This window comes from Oncorhynchus kisutch, linkage group LG4 (genome assembly GCF_002021735.2).
Source record: "Oncorhynchus kisutch isolate 150728-3 linkage group LG4, Okis_V2, whole genome shotgun sequence".
Classification (NCBI taxonomy): Eukaryota; Metazoa; Chordata; class Actinopteri; order Salmoniformes; family Salmonidae; genus Oncorhynchus; species Oncorhynchus kisutch.
This window is the reverse complement of record NC_034177.2, coordinates 42872595-42899923: the sequence shown is the minus strand read 5'-3', so window position 1 is coordinate 42899923 and position 27329 is coordinate 42872595. Positions and strand designations below refer to the sequence as shown.

The 27329-nt window shown below is 44.6% G+C and overlaps 1 protein-coding gene across 1 annotated transcript in view; it reads right to left on the bottom strand.

The window, feature by feature from the left end:
* The window catches only part of tmtc2b (transmembrane O-mannosyltransferase targeting cadherins 2b), a 169895-nt gene that overhangs the window by 69970 nt on the left and 72596 nt on the right, over positions 1–27329 (bottom strand). Inside the window, exon 2 of the mRNA XM_020481051.2 lies at positions 26396–26975. Within this exon, the coding sequence (XP_020336640.1) occupies positions 26396–26975 (580 nt within the window). The remainder of the gene's footprint in view (positions 1–26395; positions 26976–27329) is intronic.

Below are 27329 nucleotides of genomic sequence, written 5' to 3'. Positions count from 1 at the left end.
ACAATCAACTCTCCTTCCCTTCCACCCAACTCTCCACACGCCCACCTTACATAACGTTATCAATGTCGGATGGAAATATAACATGAGGATAGCACGAGAGCCTTGAAAGAAATGTCACTTTTTCCTTCTTGCCTCTCTTCGTCAGCATATGATGCACATGTAGTTGACACCAGGCCCTCGCCTCTGGAGTCTGATTTTAAAAGCCAGACGGGGAGAGGATGGGGTGAGCTGACGGTGTGTGTGTGTGTGTGTGTATATGTGTGTGTGTCTGTGTGGTGGAATATTGGAGCCATCCTCTCCATTGAGTACAAAATGAGTACTGTCAACTCCTACACTTTAATTGCAGAGCCCTCGGTGGAAATCCTGAAGAAAATATAATATCCTACGCTAGAGTGCCATAAGGTCGCGCAAAAAGATATTGACTAAAAACAGATTTTAAATAATATTATACTGGTGACGATTACTAATCAATCACAATATTTTACTCAAATTTTCGGACACTTAATCTGAACATTTCCAGGAGACATTTAGAACTGACTAGATCTTGCCCTTTAATTTTTTTTTTTTTACAGCTATCTAATAAGCATTGAACAAAAAGCATTTGCTGAATACAAAATGTTCATTGTTGTGGACTAGTGTCTGTGCCGAAGAAGTATTGAGTCACCGTCCTAGCCTACATGATATGGCATACAGTATATATTAATGGAAAGGATGGTGACACTGAAGGAACAAGGAGACAAAGATGTTTTATGCCCTTGCAGGAAGCATTCTGTCCCAAAAAATGAAGCGAGAAAAAAAAATCAGGCGAGAGAGAAAAAAACTTCTGCTAGAAGTGTGGGAATATTCTAGGAGGCATGACTGACTCCTTCCTTTTGGTCTCCCGACCTTCCCTTGTCTCTCCCTGTAGCCTTGGATTCCAACCAGAGCATTATAGCTCAATTCTGGCTCCACACAGCAGCATTTTGAGGGGGAGAGAGGAGACATTCCCAGCTGTGTTAGCACAGGAGGTTGGCACCTCAGGTGGTTGGTTCCCGTTTTGTTCTTCTGTCATATTATGGCATCACAGTTTCAGTGTTTGGGAAACAGTGTTTTTGATGCACTGGAGTTGATGATGAATCTGGGAAAGAGTAGTTTATCTGCAATATTCTTATATAATATATTATTTATTGTGAAAGGTGAATCTCAATGGTGATTGCTTGGGTTAGAACATACAAAGGACGACTCACTTGCTCTATGCAAATATTTTTCTGTAGAGTAAAATGTCAAATAAATCAGCAAATATGAAACATCAGCCCACAATTCATTATATGGTTGTCGTCGACTTCCGATCTGGTTTTTGTTGATTCCTTTGTGGTGTGTAGACATCTTGCTGCATACAAAACAAACCTTTGATCACTCAGAACGAGAGGGAATTTCATCAAAGTGGGTCTTAATTCTGCTCAAGTGGCATTGTTTTGAGAATGATTTTCCACAATTTGTATTCATGTTTACAGGCAGATTGTCCAATGTGGCTTCGCTACGCCGCTGTGATAATCGTTCCAGTGTGTCACAATGGTGAAATTCAAATTTAGTCTGAGCCAAGACAGTTAATCACAAATTACAAACTTAATGTTTCAGGATAAGAACTATGTGGCTCAGCAATAAAACTAGAGCTGTGGGGAAAATACTGCTGTGGAACATCATTCAGTCACTCAATCTTTCATGTCTGCACAAGCTAATTCAGCAAAATACATGTGTCTAATCACAAGGACCTGGTTTGGAGTGAGAAAAAAATGACCTAAGAGCTAACTCACTGGTCATAATAATTGGTCTTACATTCGGAAAGTATTCAGACCCTTTGACTTTTTCCACATTTTGTTACGTTACAGCCTTACTCTAAAATTGATTGAATTTGATTTTTCCTCATCAATTTACACACAATACCACATAATGACAAATCAAAAACAGGTTTTTAGAAATGTTTGTAAATGTATTAAAAATTAATAACAGAAACATGACATTTACATAAGTATTCAGACACTTTACTCAGTATTTTGTTGAAGCACCTTTGGCAGCGATTACATTCTCGAGTCTTCTTGGGCATGACGCTACAAGCTTGGCACCCCTGTATTTGGGGAGTTTCTACAATTGTTCTCTGTAGATCCTCTCAAGCACTCTTCCTCTCTGTCAGATTGGACAGGGAGCATTGCTGCAAAGCTATTTTCAGGTCTCTGCAGATATGTTAGATCGGCTTCAAGTCCGGACTCTGGCTGGGCCACTCAAGGACATTCGTTGACTTGTCCTGAAGACACTCCTGCGTTGTCTTGGCTGTGTGCTTAGGGTTGTTATCCTGTTGGAAGGTGGACCTTTGCCCCAGTCTGAGGTCCCGAGTGCTCTGGAGAAGGTTTTCATCAAACATCTCTCTGTACTTTGCTGCATTCATCTTTCCCTTGATTCTGACCAGCATGATGCCGCCACTGAAAACATCCCCACAGCATGATGCTGCCACCACCATGCTTCACTGTAGGGATGGTGCCAGGTTTCCTCCAGACGTGACGCTTGGCATTCAGGCCAAAGAGTTCAATCTTGGTTTCATCAGACCAGAGAATCTTGTTTCTCATGGTCTGAGAGTCTTTAGGTGCCTTTTGGCAAACTCCAAGTGGAGTGGCTTCCGTCTGGCCACTCTAACATAAGGGCCTTCTTGTTGGAGTGCGGCAGAGATGGTTGTCCTTCTGGAAGGTTCACCCATCTCCACAGAAGAACTCTGGCGCTCTGCCAGAGTGACCATCAGGTTCTTGGTCACCTCCCTGACAAAGGCCCTTCTCCCCCGAGTGCTCAGTTTGGCTAGGCAGCCAGCTCTATGAAGTGTCTTGGTGGTTCCAAACTTCTTCCACTTAAGAATGATGGAGGCCATTCTGTTCTTGGGGACTCAATGCTGCAGACATTTTATTTGTTTAATGTTGCAGACATCTGTACCTCGACACGATCCTGTCTAAGAGCTCTACATACATTTTTCTTCGACCTCATGGCTTGGTTTTTTCTCTGACATGCACTTCCAACTGTGGGACCTTATATAGACAGGTGTGTGCCTTTCCAAATCATATCCAATCATTTGAATTTACCATAGGTGGACTCCAATCAAGTTGTAGAAACATCTCAAGGATGATCAATGGAAACAGAACGCACCTGAGCTCAATTTCGAGTCTTATATCACAGGGTCTGAATAGTTATGTAAATACGGTATTTAAGTTTTTTAATATGTAAATGTGGATACATTTCAGCATACCTGTTTCCGCTTTGTCATTATGGGGTATTGTGTGTAGATTCATGAGGGGAAATAATAATTTAATCCATTCTAGAATAAGGCTGTAACGTAACAAAATGTGGAAAAGGTCAAGTGGTCTGAATACTTCCGAATGCACTGTATATGGTCACTGTGATTTATTGTCACTGTAACTGACTGTGACTGTAATGAAATGGTATGTATGACCGTGAGCAAGAGCAGTGTGACAATGACAGATGGGAATTGCCTGAGACAGGGTCTAGGACAGGGCTGGAACCAGAGGCTGGGTGGGGACTCTGCGAGGCCTCCAAGGCATGCACTCGCTATAACATTCATATCAAAAACAATCTACTATACGGGTATTTAATATACTGTAAGAGCGAGAGGAAGTTAGTGGTTGATGCAATGCAGAATTTTAAAGGTCAGTGGAGGACCTGGATTTCCTGCATGAAATAAACAGAGAGAGAGAGAGAGGTTTTGTGAACATTCCAGTGCATCTGCAACTCTGCATGTCCTAAAATACCCAAATAGACCAAGGGATGTCAGATGGAACATTGCCCTTTGAGAATGTTTTGTCCAGAGCCTGCCTCTTTCTCTTTCTCTCCATCCTTCTCTCTACAGTATGTATTTATTTTTGTCCCTCTCTCTCTCTCTCTCTCTCTCTCTCTCTCTCCCTCTCTCTCTCTCTCTCTCTCTACCTCGCTCTACCTCGCTCTTCTTCTCTCTAACTCACACCCCTCTCTCTGCCATTTCCAACCTCCATCCTATCTCCTTCCTCCCTCTCTTCTCTTTTCTTTCCCTCCTTCTCTCCCTCCTTCTCATCTCCAGAAGCTTCGGCAGCAGGGTGATGTGGGTGGATAGTGGTCTGCTAGCTTTGGTTGCTGCGCTCAGAGAGGGATCACAGCCCAGACACAACCATAGCAGACAGCTAGCCAATCACTTCAGGTAAAAATGGGACCACTGCTCCGCTCTGGTTGAGCTCAGTATAGATTCTATTGATGTTATAGGACAACATACAGGAGAGCTCTCAAAAATGCACCTTCCTATTTGCTGTGCCTTTTTTGGGTTCAGATGTAAAATAGCAGAAAAACAAGCAGCAGACCTATATTAGAGTATATTACTGACCACTCCATAATACAAAATGTAGTGAAGGGATTTAAAAGTAAAACATTTGATCGAAGAGGATAACAGGAGGACCATCCAGGTCCTCCTCTTCCTCCAAGACAGTCGTGAAGAGGCCACGACAACACCTTTTCCCCCTCAGGAGACTGAAAAGATTGTCAGAGGAAAGCCCATAAAATTGCCAGACTCTAGTCTCCCAAGTCATAGACTGTTTTCTCTGCTACCGCACGGCAAGCGGTACCGGAGCGCCAAGACGAGGACCAAAAGGCTCCTACTCGCTGTTTACTCTCTATGCATTGTCACTTCACCCCTACCTACATGTACAAGTTACCCCAACTAACCTGTACCCCCGCACACTGACTCGGTACCGGCACCCCCTGTATAAAGCCTCGTTATTGTTACTTTATTGTGCTACTTTTTATCTTTTTTTTACTGTTGTTTATTTAGTAAATATTTTCTTAACTCTTCTTGAAATGCACTGTTGGTTAAGGGCTTGTAAGTAAGCATTTCACGGTGAGGTCTACACCTGTCGTATTCGGCCCATGTGACAAATTAAGTCTGATTTGATGTGATTTGAGAACACATTGTGGTTAATAATGCAGTATTATTTGGCTGCATTGGGCACATCACAGTGACTACAGTGCCATCCTCATTTCTACTCCAAAATGAGCTGGTTCTGGTTGAGGACTTCACATGTCTCTTTATTGTCTCTTCACTAGACAAATATGAATTGCTTTGAGTTCCAAAACAGTAGTTTGCGACAGCGCAATCACAGTTAGATTAATATCAATTAACCTGAGGGTGTTTGCAAAGCATACAAATCATGTTATTCATCAGCAGTCAAAACAAACCACTGAGTGTTCTCATAAAATACTAATTAAAATGGCGAACAGGTAAAAAGTAAAGTAAAAAATAATATAATATAAATTCTTTGTTCTGAATCTCTGGTGCATGGAACTAATCTCACTGAAAATCTGAATTCCAAGACACTGCACAGACGAAGGCATGAGCTCCATATTTTTTCGACTACTGTAATTGTGACCAGGGTTATTTCCAGCCCAGCGTATAAATCAAACATGCTCAGTGAAAGCCTTAAAGATCATGAAACAGACAGCCTCAACAACCACAGAATCTATATTGAACCTAAAGCATGACAGTTCCCTGGATCGGGTGTGTATGACACTTCCCACTCTTTCTGTAGCATGCAGGTCTGGGGGAAAGCTAACAGAGAATCAATGGAAGAAGTTTGGAATAGAAGATGGTGCCGACGGACATGGCAGCTCTGCTTCTAGCTCCTAAGCTACTTTTCAGTATACTTATTTTATTGTGTGTTATTTCTTACATTATCAGGCAATAACTTTTTGGGTGTTATTACATACAGCAGGAAATAACTTTTGGATATGAAGGCGGCGGTAACTCACCAGCATTACGACCAGAAATACGACTATCCCGAATTGGATCCTTTGTTTGTACCCCCCAAGGCAATTAAACATATACCAGAAGCTGACCAAGACCCCACCGGCTGAGAAGAGGTATTCGGAGTGGACTTCTAGTCCGACTCGTGTGGAGTGCACACCATTTACCGCTTCCTAGTATATTACTCGCTAATGTTCAGTCACTTGACAATAAAGAAGACGAGCTCAGAGGAGAGGATCTCCTTCCAGAGAGACATCAGGGACTGGCTCTCTGGATATACGGTCCCTGTCCATACAGTCAGCTGGGTTCTCAGTGCATCGTACAGACAGAAATAAAGAACTCTACGGGAAGAAGAAAGGCGGTTGTGTGTTTCACAATTAACTACTCATGGTGTGATTGTGATAACGTAAAGGAACTTGGGGTCCTTTTGTTCACCCAACCTAGAATACCTCACAATTAAATGCTGACCATATTACCTCCCAAGAGAGTTCTCTTCGGTTATAGTCACAGCCGTGTATATTCCCCGTCAAGCCGATACCACGACGGCCCTCAAGGAACTACACTGGACTTTGTGTCACATCTGTCCTGCAACGCCCTCTTCTGCTCATCCTGTGTCTCCTTGACCTACTGCCATTCCCCCAGTACTCTCTCCCTCTCCCTCTCTGTGTGTGATTGTGTGGGCGGAGACAAGTGTGCTAGAGCTAGAGCAGATCCCCACCAGCTGCAACCTGTTCCATAATCAAGACCTCTACAAATACTCAGCCCTGCCACTTCCACACTGCCAGATTGTAATCTCTGCTCAGTCATTCTACGTTTCTAGCCGTTTGTTATTATTCAGATCCTGTTATTCTGTTGTGCCTGTTTTCCTTGCCTGATGCTGTTTTCCTCTCCGCTACAGTTCTTCCCGTCCTGACTCTGGTCCCTGTCTCCAGTCCCATGTCTCGCCATCCTGCTACTCCGTCCTGGATTCCCCACTCTACTACTCCCTTGGATTCTCCTCTGGACCTGCTTACCCTGTCTCAACCCCTCTCGCTCCAGCCTCAGACTCCGTACCTGGTTTCCAGCAACCCACCCGAGCTTCCCCTGACCTGCACTCCATCTCCCCCTGTGTCTCAATAAATACCTTGGTTACTTCATCCCAGTCTCCTCATCTGAGTCTGCTCTTGGGTTCCCCTGTTCCAGTTCCACTTTGTGCAAACTGGAAACCACATATCCTGAGGCCGCATTTATTGTAGCTGGGGATTTTAACAAAGCAAATTTGACGAAAACTCTACCAAAATTCTACCAATACATTGCCTGTAGAACTTACGTTTCAAAAACTCTTGTCCATTGTTACTTGGATGGCTACAAAGCTCTCCCCCGTCCTCCCTTCGGCAAATCAGATCACGACTCCTCATCCCTTCCTATAGGTAGAAAATTAAACAGGAAGTACCTGTGCTAAGGTCTATTCAACTCTGGTCTGACCAATCGGAATCTATGCTTCAAGATTGAAAATAACATTGACTTATACACGGACACAGTGACTAAGTTCATCGGGGGATGTCATATAGGGGACGTTGTTCCCACTGTGACTATTAAAACCTACACAAACCAAAAACCGTGGATAGATGGCAGCATTCGAGCAAAACTGAAAGCGTGAACCACCGCATTTGACCACTGAAAAGTGACTGGGAATATGGTTGAATAGAAACAGTGTAGTTATTCCCTCCGTGAGGCAATACAACAGGCAAAATGCCAGTACAGAGACAAAGTGAAGTCGAAATTCAATGGCTCAGACACGAGACGTATATGGCAGGGTCTACAGACAATCACAGATTACAAAGGGAAAACCAGCCACGTCATGGACACCTACGTCTTGCTCCCGGACAAGCTAAATACATTCTTTGCCCGCTTTTAGGATAACACAGTGCCACAGCTGTGGCCTGCTCCCAAGGACTGTGGACTGTTGTTCTCCGTGGCCAATGTGAGTAAGACATTTAAGCATGTTAACCCTCGCAGGGCTGCCGGTCCAGACAACATCCCTAGCCGCATCCTCAGAGCATGCGCAGACCAGCTGACTGGAATGTTTACGAACATATTCAATCTATCCCTAACCCAGTCTGCTGTCCCCACTTGCTTCAAAATGTCCACCATTGTTCCCGTACCCAAGAAAGCAAAGGTAACTTAACTAAATGACTATAAATTATATGATCCCTAGTGCTAGTTAAGGATAATATCACCTCCACCTTACTGGACACCCTAGACCTACTTCAATATGAATACCAAATAGAAATGCATACCCCAATAGATCCACAGATGATGCAATCGCCATAGCACTGCACACTCCCCTATCCCATCTGGACAAGAGGAATACCTATGTAAGAATGCTGTTCATTGACTAAAGTTCAGCCTTCAAAACCATAGTACCCTCCAAGCTCATCATTAAGCTTGTGGACCTGGGTCTGCAACTGGGTCCTGGATTTCCTGATGGGCCGCCCCCAGGTGGTGAAGGTAGGAAACAACACCTCTTGGCTGATCCTCAACACTGGGGCCCCACAAGGGTGCGTGCCAAGCCCCCTCTTGCATTCCCTGTTCACCCATGACTGTGCGGCCACGCACGCCTCCAACTCAATCATCAAGTTTGCAGACGACACAACAGTAGTAGGCCTAATTACCAACATTGACGAGACAGGTAGGAGGTGAGGGCCCTGGCGGAGTGGTGCCAGGAAAATAACCTCTCCCTCAACGTCAACAAAATGAAGGCGCTGATCGTGGACTTCGGAAGACAGCAGAGGGAGTATGCCCCCATCCACATCAATGTGACCCCAGTGGAGAAGGTGAAAAGCTTCAAGTTCCTCGGCGCACTGACAATCTGAAATGGTCCACCCACAGAGACAGTGTGGTGAAGAAGCCACACCAGAGCATCTTCAACCTCAGGAGGCTGAATAAATTTGGCTTGCCCCCTAAGACTCTCACAAACCTTTACAGATGCACAATCGAGAGCCTCCTGTCGGGCGGTATCACCGCCTGGTATGGCAACTGCACTGCCTGCAACCGCAGGTCTCTCCAGAGGCTGGTGCAGTCTGCCCAACACATCCCCGGAAGCATACTGCCTGCCCTCCAGGACACCTACAGCACCCGATGTCGCATGAAGGCCAACAAGATAATCAAGGATATCAACCACCTGAGCCACAGACTGTTCACCCCGCTATCATCCAGAAGGCGAGGTCAGTACAGGTGCATCAAAGCTGGGACTGAAAGACTGAAAAACAGCTTCTATCTCAAGGCCATCAAACTGTTAAATAGCCATCATTAGCCGGCTACCATCTGGTTACTCAACTCTGCACCTTACACCATTGCCTCAACCCTGCACCATCTGGTTACTCAACTTTGCACCTTACACCATTGCCTCAACCCTGCACCATCTGGTTACTCAACCCTGCACCATTGCCTCAACCCTGCACCATCTGGTTACTCAACCCTGCACCTTACACCATTGCCTCAACCCTGCACCATCTGGTTACTCAACTCTGCACCTTACACCATTGCCTCAACCCTGCACCATCTGGTTACTCAACCCTGCACCTTACACCATTGCCTCAACCCTGCACCATCTTGTTACTCAACCCTGCACCTTACACCATTGCCTCAACCCTGCACCATCTGGTTACTCAACCCTGTACCTTACACCATTGCCTCAACCCTGCACCATCTGGTAACTCAACCCTACACCTTACACCATTGCCTCAACCCTGCACCATCTGGTTACTCAACCCTACACCTTACACCATTGCCTCAACCCTGCACCATCTGGTTACTCAACCCTGCACCATCTGGTTACTCAACCCTACACCATCTGGTTACTCAACCCTACACCTTACACCATTACCTCAACCCTGCACCATCTGGTTACTCAACCCTGCACCATCTGGTTACTCAACCCTACACCATCTGGTTACTCAACCCTACACCATCTGGTTACTCAACCCTACACCTTACACCATTACCTCAATCCTGCACCATCTTGTTACTCAACCCTGCACCTTACACCATTGCCTCAACCCTGCACCATCTGGTTACTCAACCCTGCTGCTGCCCAATGTACATAGACATGGAATCGATGGTCACTTTTATAATGGATCACTGGCCACTTTAATAATGTTCACATACTGTTTTACTCATTTCATATGTATATATTGTCTTCTACTATATTTTAGTCAATGCCACTCTGACATTGCTTGTCCTAATATTTATATATTCCTTAATTCTATTATTTTGCTTTTAGATTTGTGTGTATTGTTGTGAATTGTTATATATTACTGCACTGTTGGAGCTAGGAACACAACCAGCAACAACATATGCTAAACATGTGTATGTGACCAATAACATTTGATTTGAAACTGCTTGTGAGCAGACTGGTTCTAAATAAAGGAAAGAGAGGATAAGAAACGGAGAGAGAGAGAAATTGAGAAAGGGGCTGTAAGATATTTGGAGCGGCCAGCGAGCGGATCTTTGTTTTCAAAGAGATGTCATGTTCCTTTCTGCTACTTAGTGAGTGTGCTCTGTTTCTCTCTCTCTCTCTTCTGTTTTGCTCACTCTCGCAAAGGGGAGAGCCAGGGTCAGAGCCTTGGCTGTCTCCGACACGATGCGTGTCAGCTCCTCTTATCCCTGATGAGGGGTGGGCCAGAGAAAGAAAGATCTCGAGCTCCCAACTCCTGTCACTTTCCATCAACGCAGGTCCACCACTATAGCCAGTAGCTGTAGAGCTGGAGGACGGAACAGTAGAGACCTGTTCATTCAGCATCAGTGGAATTTCTACACATTATAGTGTTACTTGATATTAGCTTCTGCAGAATGAGGAAAAACACTGAAAACAAAGCCTTACTGTTGACCGTGTTCCCCATTTCAATAGACTGCACTACGTCTACTCTTCTGAGGAAACTACTGTATCTGCTTCATTTCTAAATAGACAGAGCATTAGAAGGACGCATTTTACCTGAACAGTCTGCATCTGGGTCTCCTCTCCCAGGCGAGGCCCAGTGGAGTGTATCAATTCACAGGTGGGTGAGGGCAGGGGACACTGGCTACCTCCACTATGCCCACTCCATCACACAGTGACAGCAGCCATTTAGAACATCAGACATCTGTGGACCCCTAAGTATAAGACTCTGGAGGGTCTCACATGGCAAGAACATGTCACGTCTACATACAGGGAGCACAACTCACATGCACCTCGCACACCCTTACATATACTCACACACACCTGGCCTCTCCCATGAAGGGAGACACACTACCAACATTTTAGACAGAGCAACGCCAGAGGTCTGCCTGCCTCTTCTCAGACAGAGAGTCTGCAGCACCTGAGCCAGGCTGGTTACACTGGGCATGCTCAGTCCACTGCCAGAAACATAACTGATAACAGCAGTTTGAGGAGAGTACATCTACAGACAATATACGAGGTGGTTCTATATCTAAATAAATTAAAATCTAAATAAAATCAAGTTTTATTGGTCACATACCTTTATTTAGAAGATGTATTGCGGGTGTAGCGAAAGGCTTGTGTTCCTAGCTCCAACAGTGCAGTAGTATCTAACAATTCACAACAATACACACACACATCTAAAAGTAAAAGACTGGAATGAAGAAATCATTTCAGCCTCATGAGAGAGAAGAGGCACTACCAAGCCTTCTTCATGTCTGTGCTGGTGTGAGCGGACCATGTTAAGTCCTCAGTGATGTAGATACAGAGGAACCTGAAGCTCTTGACACTCTCCACTGCGGCCCCGTCGATGTGGATGGGGGTGTGCACCCGCCTCTGTTTCCAGTAGGCCACGATCAGTGCCTTGGTCTTGCTGACGTTGAGGGAGTGATTGTTGTCCTGGCAACACACTGCCAGGTATCTGACCTCCTCCACTCATCGCAGTTGGTGCTCAGGCTTACCATCAGCAAACTTGATAATGGAGTTGTGTGAGGCCACATAGTCGTGGGAGCACAGGGAGTACAGGAGGGAGCTAAGCACTGCCCCTGGGGGGCCCCGTGTTGTGGGTCAGCATGGCGGTGTTGCTGCCTACTCTTACCACCTGGGGTCGGCCCGTCAGGAAGTCGAGAGTCCAGATGCAGAGAAAGGTGTTCAATCCCAGGGTCCCGAACTTGGAGGGCACTATGGTGTTGAATGCTGAGCTGTAGTAAATTAACAGCATCCTCACATACTGTAAGTATTCCTCTTTTCTAGGTGGGAGAGAGCAGTGTGGAGTGCAATTGAGATTGCGTCGTCTGTGGATCTGTTGGGGCGGCATGCAAATTGAAGCAAACATGATGCAAGTGCTGCTCTGTTTTCTCCCCTGTTTGAGATGTTATGGCAAAATGTACTATTATGTGGGTACAACTGTCCACAGTCACAAACAGAGGAACTATGGGCCTTCACTCCCTTTATACAAAATCTAGACTGCACATCAAAAGGGAACTATTTTAATTTCAGTCATCATGAAATGTTTACCCAAAATCACAGGGGAAAAACATTTAGTTCTCTTCTCTCTTTTCTAATTTTTAAAGCTCCCGAGTAGACAAAACTCTTTGTCACACAGTTGTCCAAACATTTACTTTAATAGCCAACAAACAAAGCAATTTGCTTGATGGAAAAACGTTGCATAAGCCAAGTCCTCAGGAAATACTTTTTTACTGCATATTGCTAATGACGAAACATTCTGAGCTCATATTGAAAAGCAATGCTAACGTTGGCCAAGCTAGGTGTACTAATTGTATCTTACTTCAGTATCTGTTATCGGAAATGAGCCTATGAACCAGTTCCACGTACAACAATAGCTAATACAACGTTGTTTTTTTCCCACATAAAGATAAATCAGTTACACCACAAATGTGAGTGTTGCCAGCCATGTTATATTTAGTAGGCTCAATACAGGCTAGCATGCTATTCTTCCATAAATGCTACAACACTACATGATGAATATCCACGTTTTAAAGGGGGGCTTGAATAAACACACCCTGACAGTGTAGAAAATGATTCCCATCCCTATTGACTACATGTCTTGGCTGTAGTCTAGGATTGGAGTAGAGTCTAATCCTGACCTGTTGAAAATAGTGCAGAATGTGATATCCCTAGTGTAAACATTAGGCCAGACTCCAATACACATGTACCAGTGTAACTATAGCTAGCTAGAGCAAACGGGACAGTCCTAATGTTTGTGGCAGGATATATCATAGTTTGTTTGTTTGTCAAAAAGATGTTGACTCTTAGAAAAAAAAAAAGTGGTATCTAGAACCTTTTAGGATTCTTCGGCTGTCCCCATAGGAGAACCCTTTGAATAATCCTTTTTTTGGTTCCACGTATAACCTTTTTGGGTTACATGTAGAACCCTTTCTACAGAGGGTTCTATATGGAACCCAAAAGGGTTATACCTGGAAACAAAAATGGTTCTACATGGAACCAAAAAGGGTTCTCCTATGGGGACAGCCAAAGAACCCTTTTAGAACCCTTTTTTCTAAGAGTGTACTAGATGTACAAAATGTCTAAGTCTGTATGGTAATTAAAAACAGCTGTTTAATTGTACTGACGGGTGACTGGCTGGAGGAACACTGTGTTTTTTTTTTTTAAGTATAAAGGGGGTAAGCAGCAACCAAGAGCATCCAAGAGCTCTACCAGGTTTCTCAATAAAACTCTCCCTAGAGAACTAGGAAGAAGAGGCTGCCAAGAGCTCAGAGACCCAGCCTCCAGCCTCTCTCGCTCTCTGTTAACCCAACATGTGCTCATTCACTTACTCTCATCCTCTCTTTCTTTTTTCAATGCACACACACACGCATACAATTGCCTCTCACACACGCACACCTCTTTGTTGCTTGACTATGTCAGGAAAGGGAAATACTGAACACCAGCATATTTGATGCTGATGATATTTCATGCTGATGAGATGAAATCTATCATTCCAACAAGCACATTATATATAAAGAAAATGGAACACAATACTAAGCATATGATGATGATTTACGTTTATCATCAGTCTTGCGCTCAAACTGCTGCTTCAGCATATCTACAGTATCTAAAATCCACATGCCTGCAATGTGTCTGACAATCATTGAAACCAATGACATTTTAAATATTAAGGAACTTTCTTTTAGCATGCCTAAACACAAATTCAAATTGTGGCCGTTTCAGGTTGACAGCAGCGACACATTTGATGTGAAAAGAGGGTAAAATAATATTCTGTCCTTTCGAAGAAAGGCATAGAAAAAACGAATTATATTAATGTATTCTCAGTGCTAACAGTAGCTTGCATACAAAAATGGTCTGGGAAAAAATCATGTCATTTCCCAGGAAATAGCACATGCTAAATTAGGAGTGATGGACCTCTCGGTCTTCAGTTCAATAACATGCGTTTTTCTCCCCTGCATCTGTGTGACAGGGCTTCATAACTGACCAATCAGCGGCAAGCCGTTCGAGGTGTAAAAAGACATGGACAGCAGCCACTTAATGCTGGCAGAGACAAATGCACATTAGCATGTGAATAGCAGCTCCAACAAATTAGGCTGGAATAAAGCAGTGTTTTCGGAGGTGCCAAGACTCATACATGTGGAATGGAAGGGCTGCAACAACAACAACACTCCAATAAAACGTGGTGAAATATGTAGGGATTTTCACATGGCTGATTACTGTGTACAGTGTACACCAGTGGTTTGTGTTCTTGGAGGGTGGGCCAGCTAAAACTGGGCTACACAGAAATAGCGAGCCATTCACATTAGTCATGCACATTCTCTATTTAAAAGTTACTTCTCGTATTTCTTAAAAAATATTTATTTATTTCTCTCTGTCTGTCTCTCTCTCCTCATCACCCAGTAGTAATAGCAATGTGTTGGCAGTTTCGTTGGCTGGTTTTATAGACAGAAAACCCTGCACTATGAATCTGTCAAGAAGAAACCACAACTAGAAAAGTTGACCAGTGGCCAGGCACTGGCATAGACTAGAGTGGACAATGATTTAGCAAGACAGAAATGGCAACAAATGAAACCTGCTGACTGGTCAGTCCGGCTTTTCAGAGTATACAGAGCTGATGGAGAGCGGGGACTGAATGTCAACGCTGAATGTGTAGAATCCGCACTATACAGTACATAGTGTGCCAATAGCACCTCTGCTGCAGGCATTTGAGTTTGGCTGGCAGGCAATGGCTGGAGAAGGTCCAGGTTCAAGTTTTGTCCAGGTTCCATTGACTCAGAGGAAATAACTGGAGACACACACACATGCACTCGCACACGCACACGCACACAATGCTGGCCTGGAGCAGCTGAGATTATTCCCATGTGGCATTCCATGTTGTAACAAATGGACGCCGGTTATAGCCTGGTAATCCTCTATTAGTGACACAATAAATACACACTGAAATCAAGGGATATTTTTTTAGCAGTTAGTATAAATCTTATTTAAACCTTTGGCTTAGCTACTCAGCAAAAAAAGTTATGCACAGAGATCACATTCCAAAATATCCATGCCATAGATACCACAGTAGACATGAAAGTAGGGCTGGGCAATATGGCCTAAAAATAATATCTAAATTTGAAAAAAAAATGTATGGTCGATTCACAATATAGTGTGTATATCTAGATGAAATAAGCTTTGTTGTACATTTAAATGTTATTTTTATTTTTTACATTTAACTAGACAAGTCAGTTAAGAACAAATTCTTATTTACAACGATGGCCTACACCAGCCAAACCCAGACGACGATGGGCCAATTGTGCACCGCCCTATGAGACTCCCAATCACAGCCGCTTGTGATACAGCCTGGATTTGAACTAGGGTGTCTGTAGTGACACCTCTAGCACCGAGATGCAGTGCCTTAGACCGCTGTGCCACTCGGTTATATACACTGCATTTCAAACAGTCAGCAATAATCTAATGAATTCAGGGCTTGTGAAGTTATACCTAGGCTAAATATAAGCCTTCCACAACCATAATTTTATTATTTGAACAAAATAGTTTAACCTGCTTTGTTGCAAAAATCACTGTTCTGGCTTTCAAGTCTATCTATGAAAATTCCCTTTTTGTTACAAGTTTAACCAGAACCATGCATAATGCACATTCACTTATAATGACTAACTTATTGTAGCAGGCGTTATAGAAAATGAACACAGGTCTCATGAACAATCTCTCAAACGCAAGCCCATGTGCTAGTGAGTAGCCAACTAATCTTGATATTTTATTTGAAAGTTGCTAGCTGACAAGGTAGAACAGTTGAATGGTTATGAACACACCCTTATGTCCGTCTCCAACTGTTTGAACAGCATTGTCCACTTTGTTCAGATGTTGAAATTGAGTGGCCTACCTTATTTCTCAGAATGAGAAAACGAGTTGCCAATTCCATACACAATTGTGTTTTATGCTTATTGCACATTTATAGAACTCAGACTAGACAACTAGTAGAACAGTCTTTGGCTAAAATGCTGCTAGAGGTACCGCAATGTCGTGCGTGACAAACTGAGCATTTATTTTCCAGAATCAATGTTCATTGATCCTCCCGTTTTCGTGGTGTCTGCTCTGTGTGCAATTTGAGGAGTTGAGACATAAAAAGGGTATCATTAAAAAGATGAACTTCTCCTTTATTACAGTAAAATAATGCCTCAATGTATTTCAGTGTCAACATGACCGGTTTTGATGGACCAAACCTCAAATGCAAATAGCGAGTTGAAACCGCTTGTCAGAGAGGAAGAAGTGATCTCTCATCTTTGTTGTTGTGAGTGATGGGAGGAGGGGCTTGGTGTGTGTGAAAATGGGAAGGTGCACACGGCACAGAAGGAGTGAAAGAGATGAGACCAAAAAGACAACATGAGAACAAGTGGACATAAATACTCAGAAAAACGTTTCAGTATTTTTTTTTACTGATCCTTGCAATACAAGTTTTTGGAATATGGCGCAAAAACATACATCCTAATTAATCTAAATAATTTGATATTTATCATCCTACATGGAAGGTGAATCCGGGTGAAAGCTATGATCTAGCCTGGCGGATACGAGTCACAAACGGTCGAGGCATAAGCTCAAAACTTTTAAAGAAAGAACCACTGTACATCGCACAGTTCGGGCTTGATCTGATTTATCTCTAGAGAAACTGGGCATTGCGCTCACAGAAAAAAAAACGAACTAAATGGAATTAAAATAATTGAACAGACGTCGGTCGGTCAATTGGTTGTTTAAAACTGAAACCGCACACAGAACACATAATGAAACAATGTGAGATTTACAGTGGATATAAAACATGTAATTGACTGAAAGCCACAATCAGATAAGGAACCCATTTCATGATCCGATAACGTTCTCGAAATGTCAACCTACTTCAGCTGAGAGTATACAGGAAAATGTAAAATACCATGTTAACATGTTATCTAGAGATGAGGTGAGAGAGAATGAGTGATTTACAGTGTCCATATTATGACAGCCTCAGCCTCAAAAGGAGTTGGTGTCAGTCTCATCTGTTTGAGGGAGAGGCTGTCCTAATATGGACACCGTAATAGTTAGATGTTAAACAGTGAAACACAGTGGCAGACTGAGCTTTAACACCTTAAATAATGCCTTATTTCTCTCCAATTTCCAAGCCTCACTTCCTAAACGTTGTATCCATCCACAACGGGCTGTTCTCACACTTCCTAAAAGTTGTATCTAGGGTTGCACGTTTTGGGGAATATTCAGAGGTGGAAACGTTCCGTGGGAATCCAGGGGGATATGGGAATTAACGGGAATATATGGGAATTAACAGAAATATATGCTAATTAATATTAATACCATTTAAATGTAGATGTTTTTTGAATTGGATATATTTACCATTTCATATGGAGACAGAAACCTTTTACCTTATCATTGTAAGGGATCGGAGGACCAATATGCGGCGTGGTTAAAGTTCATGGTTCTTTATTAATCAGAGAAACTATACATGAACAGAATACAAAACAAGAAACGTGAAAACCCGAAAACAGTCCCGTGTGGCACAAATACTGACACAGGAGACAACCACCCACAAAATACCCAAAGAATATGGCTGCCTAAATATGGTTCCCAATCAGAGACAACGATAAACACCTGCCTCTGATTGAGAACCACCCTAGGCAACCATAGACTTACCTAGACAACTACACTGAACACAACCCCATAAATCTAATAAACCCCTAGACAAGACGAAACACAATAAATCACCCATGTCACCCTGGCCTAACCAAAATAATAAAGAAAACGCAGATAACTAAGATCAGGGCTTAGTTAAAGGTGCGGACTCCCGGCCGCACACCTAAACCCACAGGGGAGGGTCTGGGTGGGCGTCTATCCACGGTGGCGGCTCTGGCGCGGGACGTGGACCCCACTCCAACATAGTCTTAGTCCGCTTTCTTAGCGTCCTTTGAGTGGCGACCCTCGCCACCGACCTTGGCCTAAGAACCCTAATAGAGGGCCCCACTGGACTGAGGGTCAGCTCGGGACTGAGGGGTAGCTCAGGACTGAGGAGTAGCTCAGGACTGAGGAGTAGCTCAGGACTGAGGAGTAGCTCAGGACTGAGAGGTAGCTCAGGCTGGTTGACAGCTCTGGCAGCTTCTGGCTGAATGGCGGTTCTGGCGGATCCTGGCTGACTGGCGGCGTTGGCGGATCCGGGCTGACTGGCGGCTCTGGCGGATCCGGGCTGACAGGCGGGAGGCTCTGGCGGATCCGGGCTGACAGGCGGGAGGCTCTGGCGGATCCTGGCTGACAGGCGGGAGACTCTGGCGGCTCTGGACAGGCGGGAGACTCTGGCGGCTCTGGACAGGCGGGAGACTCTGGCGGCTCTGGACAGGCGGGAGACTCTGGCGGCTCTGGACAGGCGGGAGACTCTGGCGGCTCTGGACAGGCGGGAGACTCTGGCGGCTCTGGACAGGCGGGAGACTCTGGCGGCTCTGGACAGGCGGGAGACTCTGGCGGCTCTGGACAGGCGGGAGACTCTGGCGGCTCTGGACAGGCGGGAGACGCACTGTAGGCCTGGTGCGTGGTGCTGGCACTGGTGGTACTGGGTGGTACTGGGCCGAGGACGCGCACCTCAGGGCGAGTGCGGAGAGCTGCCACCAGAGGGCTGATGCGGGGAGGTGGTACTGGATAGACCGGACCGTGCAGGCGCACTGGAGCTCTTGAGCACCGAGCCTGCCCAACCTTACCTGGTTGAATGCTCCCGGTCGCCCTGCCAGTGCGGCGAGGTGGAATAGCCCGCACTGGGCTGTGCAGGCGAATCGGGGACACCATGCGCAAGGCTGGTGCCATGTACGCCGGCCCAAGAACACGCACTGGAGACCAGATGCGTAGAGCCGGCTTCATGGCACCTTGCTCGATGCCCACTCTAGCCCGGCCGATATGAGGAGCTGGTATGTACCGCACCGGCTATGCACCTGCACTGGGGACACGGTAAGCACAGGAAGTTGGAGCAGGTCTCCTACCTGGCTTCGCCATACTCCCTGTGTGCCGCCCCCCAATACAATTTTGGGGCTGACTCTCGGGCTTCCAACCACGTCGCCGTGCTGCCTCCTCATACCAGCGCCTCTCCGCCTTCGCTGCCTCCAGCTCTTCTTTGGGGCGGCGATATTCTCCTGGCTGTGCCCAGGGTCCTCTCCCGTTGAGGATTTCCTCCCATGTCGAAGAGTCCTGTGTCTTTGGCCGCTGTTGCCTGTCACCACGCCGCTTGGTCCTGTTGTGGTGGGTGGTTCTGTAACGGTTTTCTTCCTGGGAAGGAAAGGCGGACCAATATGCAGCGTGGTTAAAGTTCATGGTTCTTTAATCAGAGAAACTATACATGAACAGAATACAAAACAAGAAACCTGAAAACAGTCCCGTGTGGCACAAACACTGACAAAGGAGACAACCACCCACAAAATACCCAAAGAATATGGCTGCCTAAATATGGTTCCCAATCAGAGACAACGATAAACACCTGCCTCTGATTGAGAACCACTCTAGGCAACCATAGACTTACCTAGACAACTACACTGAACACAACCCCATAAATCGAATAAAACCCTAGACAAGCCGAAACACAATAAATCACCCATGTCACACCCTGGCCTAACCAAAGTAATAAAGACAACACAGATAACTAAGACCAGGGCGTGACAACCATAAGTAAGACATAATTGCAAATGATTAAATCCTTCCAATAGAAAAAAAAAACTATTTAGTTATGAATTGAACTTTAATTAAATGAGTTGACTCTTCACATGGGATGATTTCACTGAATAACAAAATAAAGGGAATATTGAAAGATCCCCAATGATCCATCGAATCTCCCAAAAACGTTTTCAACATACATCTGTAAAATGATAGTCTCGAAACTAAAGCTTTGATTGTCTTCCTCTCAGGCTTCCATGTCTTCTCCCTGGACCTCATCAATGTCCACCTCTTGAACATCAGACTCTGAGGCCTCATCTTCACTGTCACTTTCCAACCTGGTTGAGGATGGCTCATTGTCAGGTTCAAAAAGCCTCACATTTTCCCAGATGGCCACCAATTCTTCAACCCTTGTATTGGTCAGTCTGTTGCGTGCTTTGGTGTGTGTGTTCCCAAACAAGGACCAGTTGTGCTCTGAGACGGCTGATGTTGGCGGGATTTGGAGGATGGAGGCAACAGGGGTAAGAGCCTCAGATCCACAAAATCCCTTCCACCAGGTGGCTGATGAGATATGTTGGCATGACTGCCATATTGCATCTCCATTCCAAAGCCGTTGTTTGGAAGTGTACTTTGCCAGACTGCCAAGAACCTTGCCCTCATACAGGCCGAGGTGGCGAGACACTGTAGTGATGACACTATAGGCCTTGTTGATCTCTGCACCAGACAGGATGCTCTTGCCAGCATACTTGGGGTCCAACATGTACGCTGCGGTGTGTATGGGCTTCAGGCAGAAGTCTTCACGCTTTTTGATGTATTTCAGAACTGCAGTTTCCTCTGCTTGGAGCAACAGTGAAGTGGGCAGGGCAGTATGGATTTCTTCTCTTACATCTGCAAGCAGAGTCTGAACATCAGACAGGATGGCATTGTCTCCCTCAATCCGTGCAATGGTTACTGCTATAGGTTTCAGGCTGCTTACCACTCTCTTCCAAAGTCATTCAGGAGGATCCTCTTGATGGGACTGTCCATAACTGCAGACTGTGATATGGTCATTTCTTGGAGAGACTCCTTCCCCTCCAGGAGACTGTCAAACATGATGACAACACCACCCCAATGGGTGTTGCTGGGCAGCTTCAATGTGGTGTTCTTATTCTTCTCACTTTGCTTGGTGAGGTAGATTGCTGCTATAACGTGATGACCCTTCACATACCTAACCATTTCCTTGGCTCTCTTGTAGAGTGTATCCATTGTTTTCAGTGCCATGATGTCCTTGAGGAGCAGATTCAATGCATGAGCAGCACAGCCAATGGGTGTGATTTGAGGGTAGGACTCCTCCACTTTAGACCAAGCAGCCTTCATGTTCGCAGCATTGTCTGTCACCAGTGCCAATAACTTCTGTGGTCCAAGGTGATTGATGACTGCCTTCAGCTCATCTTTAATGTAGAGACCAGTGTGTATGTTGTCCCTTGTGTCTGTGCTCTTGTAGAATACTGGTGGGGGGTGGAGATGTAGTTAATTATTCCTTGCCCACGAACATTCGACCACCCATCAGAGATGATTGCAATACAGTCTGCTTTCTCTGTGATTTGCTTGACCTTCACGCGAACTCTGTTGAACTCTACATCCAGCAAATGAGTAGATAAAGAATTTCTGGTTGGAGGGGTGTATGCTGGGCGAAGAACATTCAGAAATGTTCTTCCAATACACATTGCCTGTGGGCATCAGAGGTGAACCAATTGCATACACAGCTCGAGCAAGACGTTCATCAGCATTTCTCTGACTACGTTCCTCCATTGAGTCAAAAACACTTCTGATTCCAGGAGGACCATGAGCTGTTGCTATCATGGGGGACCATGAGCTGTTGCTATCATGGGGGACCATGAGCTGTTGCTATCATGGGGGACCATGAGCTGTTGCTATCATGGGGGACCATGAGCTGTTGCTATATAAAGATTTTTTTTTTTTTTAAATAAAAAAATCTATACAATTCGATGTACAGATAAATAGTTAGGCAGTTAGATTAAACAACTCCTTTGTAAGAAAAATATTTTAAAATGAAACATGTATGGAAACAGGTGAATTAACACTCCTTAGTTAGCAGTCTCAAGCAAGCTAAACCCCACATGGTAGCAAAAACTAGCTTGCAGAAATTGTTAACAAGTTAGAAATGATTTAAACACACTTCGCTGTAGACTACTATGTACTAGTTAACAAAAAAATAATGGGTGTCATATACACTATATTCACCCCACCCAGTATTGTAATCAAAACTGACCAGAAGGCATGTAAGTCCTTGGCTCAGACAATGTAGTAGTGTGGACTCAATAGCATCTCATTAGTGTGCAAGATCTTGAGAATCAGCTGTACATGTAATGGAAGAATGCACTGTGCATGCAGAGGGTTGCAATTCCATTGAATTGGGGATAGTTGAACCAAAATATGCCACAAGACCTAGAAATTAGGGTTGCCTTATGTGTATAGCTAACCTTTTTAATGAATTTAAACAAAGTTCCCAAAATTCCCGGGCTTAACTTCCCATGGAAAATTTCTGAAAAAAATCTGGAAATTTACCGGAAAGTTTCCGGCCCTTTGCAACCCTAGTTGTATCCCTCCACAACGGCCTGTTCTCACACTTAACGATGGGAAGTTCTTCGTCACAAAGCTTAACGGCTCAACTGTCATCACCTGATATATCTCTGGGCCAGACTGTGAAGAAGTATATTTATTTCTGTTGTGTCCATTCCAGATCTTTACATATACACAGGCTGATAGGTTTGTAAGGCGGACATTGGCCAAATGACAGCGGCCTGTCCCATTCATACCAACAAAGTAGACATCTGAAATCAGGTTTCAACATTCATACAGATGACTTGGCGTCGTTATCACAGAAAAATACATAATGTAACCGTCCATACTGTAAACGCATGAGACCTGCCAGCCTTAATGACACTCAAGTGATGGGAGTGATCTGTCAACTTTCCCTGCTTGTTTCCTCTGTGCTGGGGTTCAAAGATATGCAGTGAGTCTGGGCTGCTGCACTAGAAATGAACACCAAATAAGCCCAACTTATTTCTAAAGCATACTATCCTTTATTCCTTATTTCACCTGAAACAGCACAGGGAGAGAACACAGCGTCACAATGTTTGCTGTCCTATGTTGATCTAAATACAGACTTTTCCTTCCTTTTCCCCCCTCAGAGTAAATTATGTTGAGTGTTGAGCAAGTGCAGGTAGACCCCATGACTCCATCAGGGCCAATTCAAAGATGGCACTGCAGACAAAACATCCGTTACAAGCCACTGATGTATTCAACTGATTTGACAGTAAAATGGGATCTACTTGTCATATGCATAGAATATGGCGCACAGGTGTTTTCCCAGACCATTCATCAACACCATGGCAAAGTATAAGATAATCCATAGGCTCTGGCCCAACCATGACAGCATTGTGCAAGTAGATCAGCCTGTATTGGCAGGGGAGGTGTGTTCATGTGTTGGGTTTCTAATCAAATATTTAGAAGCTGTCAGATATGAAGTATCCTCTCCTGTAGCCCTCCTAGCACTGCGTTCTCCCGGCAATGCCACGCCTGACACACTATTAGCAGGCCTGTCTGCCTCAGTCAATGTATAGGCCGTACTCCAGAGGACACCAAGGCTCAGTTAAGGCTTAAATCATGAGAGAGGCCCGTGTAGAGACGAAGACAGCAAGGGGCCTCGCTCACTTTTTCACACTATGATGAGCACTAAAACAGAAAGGATAGATTTTCTTACTTTCTCTCTCTTTCTCTATTTTTTTGTCTCTGTCATTCCTTCTCCCCCTGTCCCCACCAACTCTCCCCCTCCCAGAAATGTGCTTGGTACATCGTCTGTATGAGTCAGCATCCTGTGGTGCCATCGGCCCTCCTTGGATCCCTTTTGTCACATTTGTGCACATGTCTTGTTCAATTTGGTCTGATGTGCAGAGACTTGTGGAAGTCACATTGATTCGACAGCAGACGGTAAGCATTTGTGACAGGGCGCAGTAGAGGAAAAGGCTACTTGATGATGGCTTTGTGCTAAGAAAGAAACAAGGAAATTGTAAGACTCGGCTAGATTCTCATTCCTGTTTATCTTTGATTTGTGTAGGTATAAAGGCTTTACTTTGTGTATTTTTCTCTCCCTGTAATATTATTAGGGCTGTCAAATGTGTTATTTACAGTTAACGTTTGAGATTTGTAATGCCCGAAAAAAAGTTCACACATTTCATCTCTATTTCTTCAACCAAAAGTTAATGTTTCCGCACTGACCCTTTTAAGCGCAGCACAAAACGTGCTCGGCTGTGCTGTGTGCTCTCAGTCTCAGCAGCTATAGATAAAGGCTCCTAGTTAAAAAGGCTTCTGAAGTTTAATTATATACGCAACAATTATAATCTATATAATTACATGTCCTGTTGCTGCAGGATTATTTTCCTGCTGTAGCAAACTGGCTTAAATTAATAGCTCAGACACACCGGTATGATTGTCAAATGTTTCTTCTGAACAGTGTCAGCAGCCAATCTCTTTTGTGTTTACAACACTTGTTGTATTCGGCGCATGTGACACATAAAGTTTGATTTGACCTTGAAGTCGTCAGCCACTTGGCCTAGTTAAAATACTCCACACCAGAAGGTGGCAGTAACGTTGTTTTGCAATGCATTTCCATGTGTGTTGCTTATGGTCTATATTCCAATGTTGTATTTTGTAGAATGCCCTTGTTGATACTAGCCAGATGACCACAGGTAGATAACTACTACTAGCAAGATGACGAAGAAACAATTTAATGTGTCTGTGCACTTAGCTAGCTACCATCCCAAAGCCTACATTGCATATGAAGTGTGACTGGCTCATGACATTTAATGTACAGAGAAAATGCCCTATTGTTTTCCTTTTTGTTGTCACCCCTATTGGCTCCCCCAAGTGTTGGTTCGTGCTCTCTGATTGGCTCAAAGTCAAGTTGTTGGCCACTGATAAGCATTACGAATTTACAAGTTGAAACGACATGTCCGTCACTACCGGGTCGGCATGCAGTAAGCAGGTAGAACGACCTACCACTGTGATAAGTATCTGTCGGCAGTGAGATTCTCTGTGTGTTTCATGCTTCAGATCTGACATCTGTAGCAGCTCCTGTTGAGTCTGTGGTGCTTAAACATCCACCATGCACGCAGCTTTGAGCAACAATAAAGCTAGCCGTCTAGTTAGGCACAGTTTTGCACAGAAGTCGCTAGCAAATGCTAACGTTGGCTAGCTAGCTAACCAAACGAGAATGTTTACAATGCCACGGATGAATGCCTCTTGTTTAAAATAATTTCCCACAATGATTTTAAAATCAGAACAGGACATCCATTCAATTTAGCTACTGTTTTTGTTGTAGTTCACAGGTTAAAAGATTTAAGCAAATGATCCCAATTCTAGTAGTAGCAGCTTGGGATCTAGTTTAAGAACATGGATAAGTAGCCTAGGCTAAATCTAATAGCTGTATGATATTTTACATGATCTCCGACCTGTCTGATCTGTTATTTATGTAGTGTTTACTCCTATAACCAAAATATATTATACCTACAACCAAATGTGATGTTCTTTTAAATGGAAACATCTTTAAATATGCTAAAATTTAAACAATATATATTTGTTTCAATTAATCAAATTAATCGCACAAAAAACCATGTGCTTAACTCAATAAAATGATTTAATCGTTTGACACGCCCTAAGTGTTACACAAACACACGCTAAAAACACGTGATGAAGGTTCATTCCAATGATAACGCCTTGCATGTAAACGTACCACCTCATCAGCATTATGTCACATTAAAGTATCAGTCATCTCAATAACATGCACTACATTATAGTGACAGACGATGAATGAACAAATCCTGAAACTGTGATCGTTTTAATTGTTTACTTATTACTAAAGCGAGATCTAATTGGTGTTTGGTAACAAATGGTGTCACAAGGGGAGTTAACGATGGATAATGATAATGACACTGTTCTAGGATAATGTAGGATTTGTACACAAGACGACAGACAGCAAGGCACCATGGGAATTCAAATTCAACTGACAAAAGTCCTTATCAGCTTCCCATGACCCCATTTCCATAATAATACGATTCCCTAACTCACGTCACTGCTCTGACAGTCACTTACGGATATCTTTGTGATTTGTATCCAAATACACAAACAGTATATAAGCTCCATGTCTATGAACAAACAGAAGAAATAGCCTACTTTCCCTTTGCTTTTCTTCCCCACGTGTATATTTTCTTGCATTCAAAGGACAAAACAACAGCTCTTTCCGGATCACACAGCTGCACATACATGGCAAAATGTTTCGCAAATGACATCCTAATGAAAAGCAAACACAACACAGGCATACTTCCACACAACAACACCCATGTGAATAGATGGGCTTTCCACTTTGCAGTTTGCCGGGGTTTTGCCAAAGGGAGAGAGAGAGAGGAGGAAATCAGATACATGGGAAAAAACAAACTGTTTACCTTGTAGAAGAGCATGATGACCTGACGCAACTTGAGCCGGTGGAACACACAGACGTCATAGAGTGCCGACACGGCCAATACCGTCACCCCCTGCTCTTTCCACAGCATGCTGCAGGCAGCACAACCCAGGCTGCCCAGGAGCCAGGCCCCCAGCCTGCAGGGCCCCGCAGGGCCCCCTCGCAGGGCGCAGTGACGCACGTAGCACAGCAGAGACAGCAGGAAGAAGAGGGCGGCGCCCACGTCGGCACGGCCTACCACGCCCGCCACCGCCTCTGTGTGGATGGGATGCGAGGCGAACAATAACCCAGCCAGGAGGCTCCACAGGCCCTCTCCTAGCAGCAAGCGGGCCAGCCAGGTGAAGAGGGCCGTGACGGCCCCATGGAGGCCCACGTTGACCAGGTGGTAGCCCCAGGGCTCCAGGCCACCCAGGGCATGGTTGAGGCGGAAGGAGAGGGTACACAGGGGCCGGTAGGACTTGTGGCTGCCGCTGTGGGTGAGCAGGGTGCCCCAGAAGTCATCGTAGAAGATGTTGATCCACGGAGTCTCTGGTAGCAGATCCTGGTTGGTTTTGATCGCACGGCTGTGGGCAGATGGAAAACAGAGGGGTTAGAAGATGAATGTGCAATGATCCTCATGCTTATGGATTACCTGATCAAGGGCAATGCCACCACAGCGCTTGGGACTGGCGTGTCAGTCAATTCAATCAATATGACACAGTATGTCTTCACTGTACCATCACATTCAGTAGAATTGCAAGGACTGAAAGAAATGCCTGGATTTCTTTCCAACTCAGCAGTGGTCATTTATCATGCCCCAAAGATAGGAGCCTTAGACAGAAATCAAATCACCTTGAAACCTGCTCATGCTTGACAGGGACACAACTCATCACAGAGAAGGCTGATATACATGTAAAGATGTGTGATCCCCCCTCGGA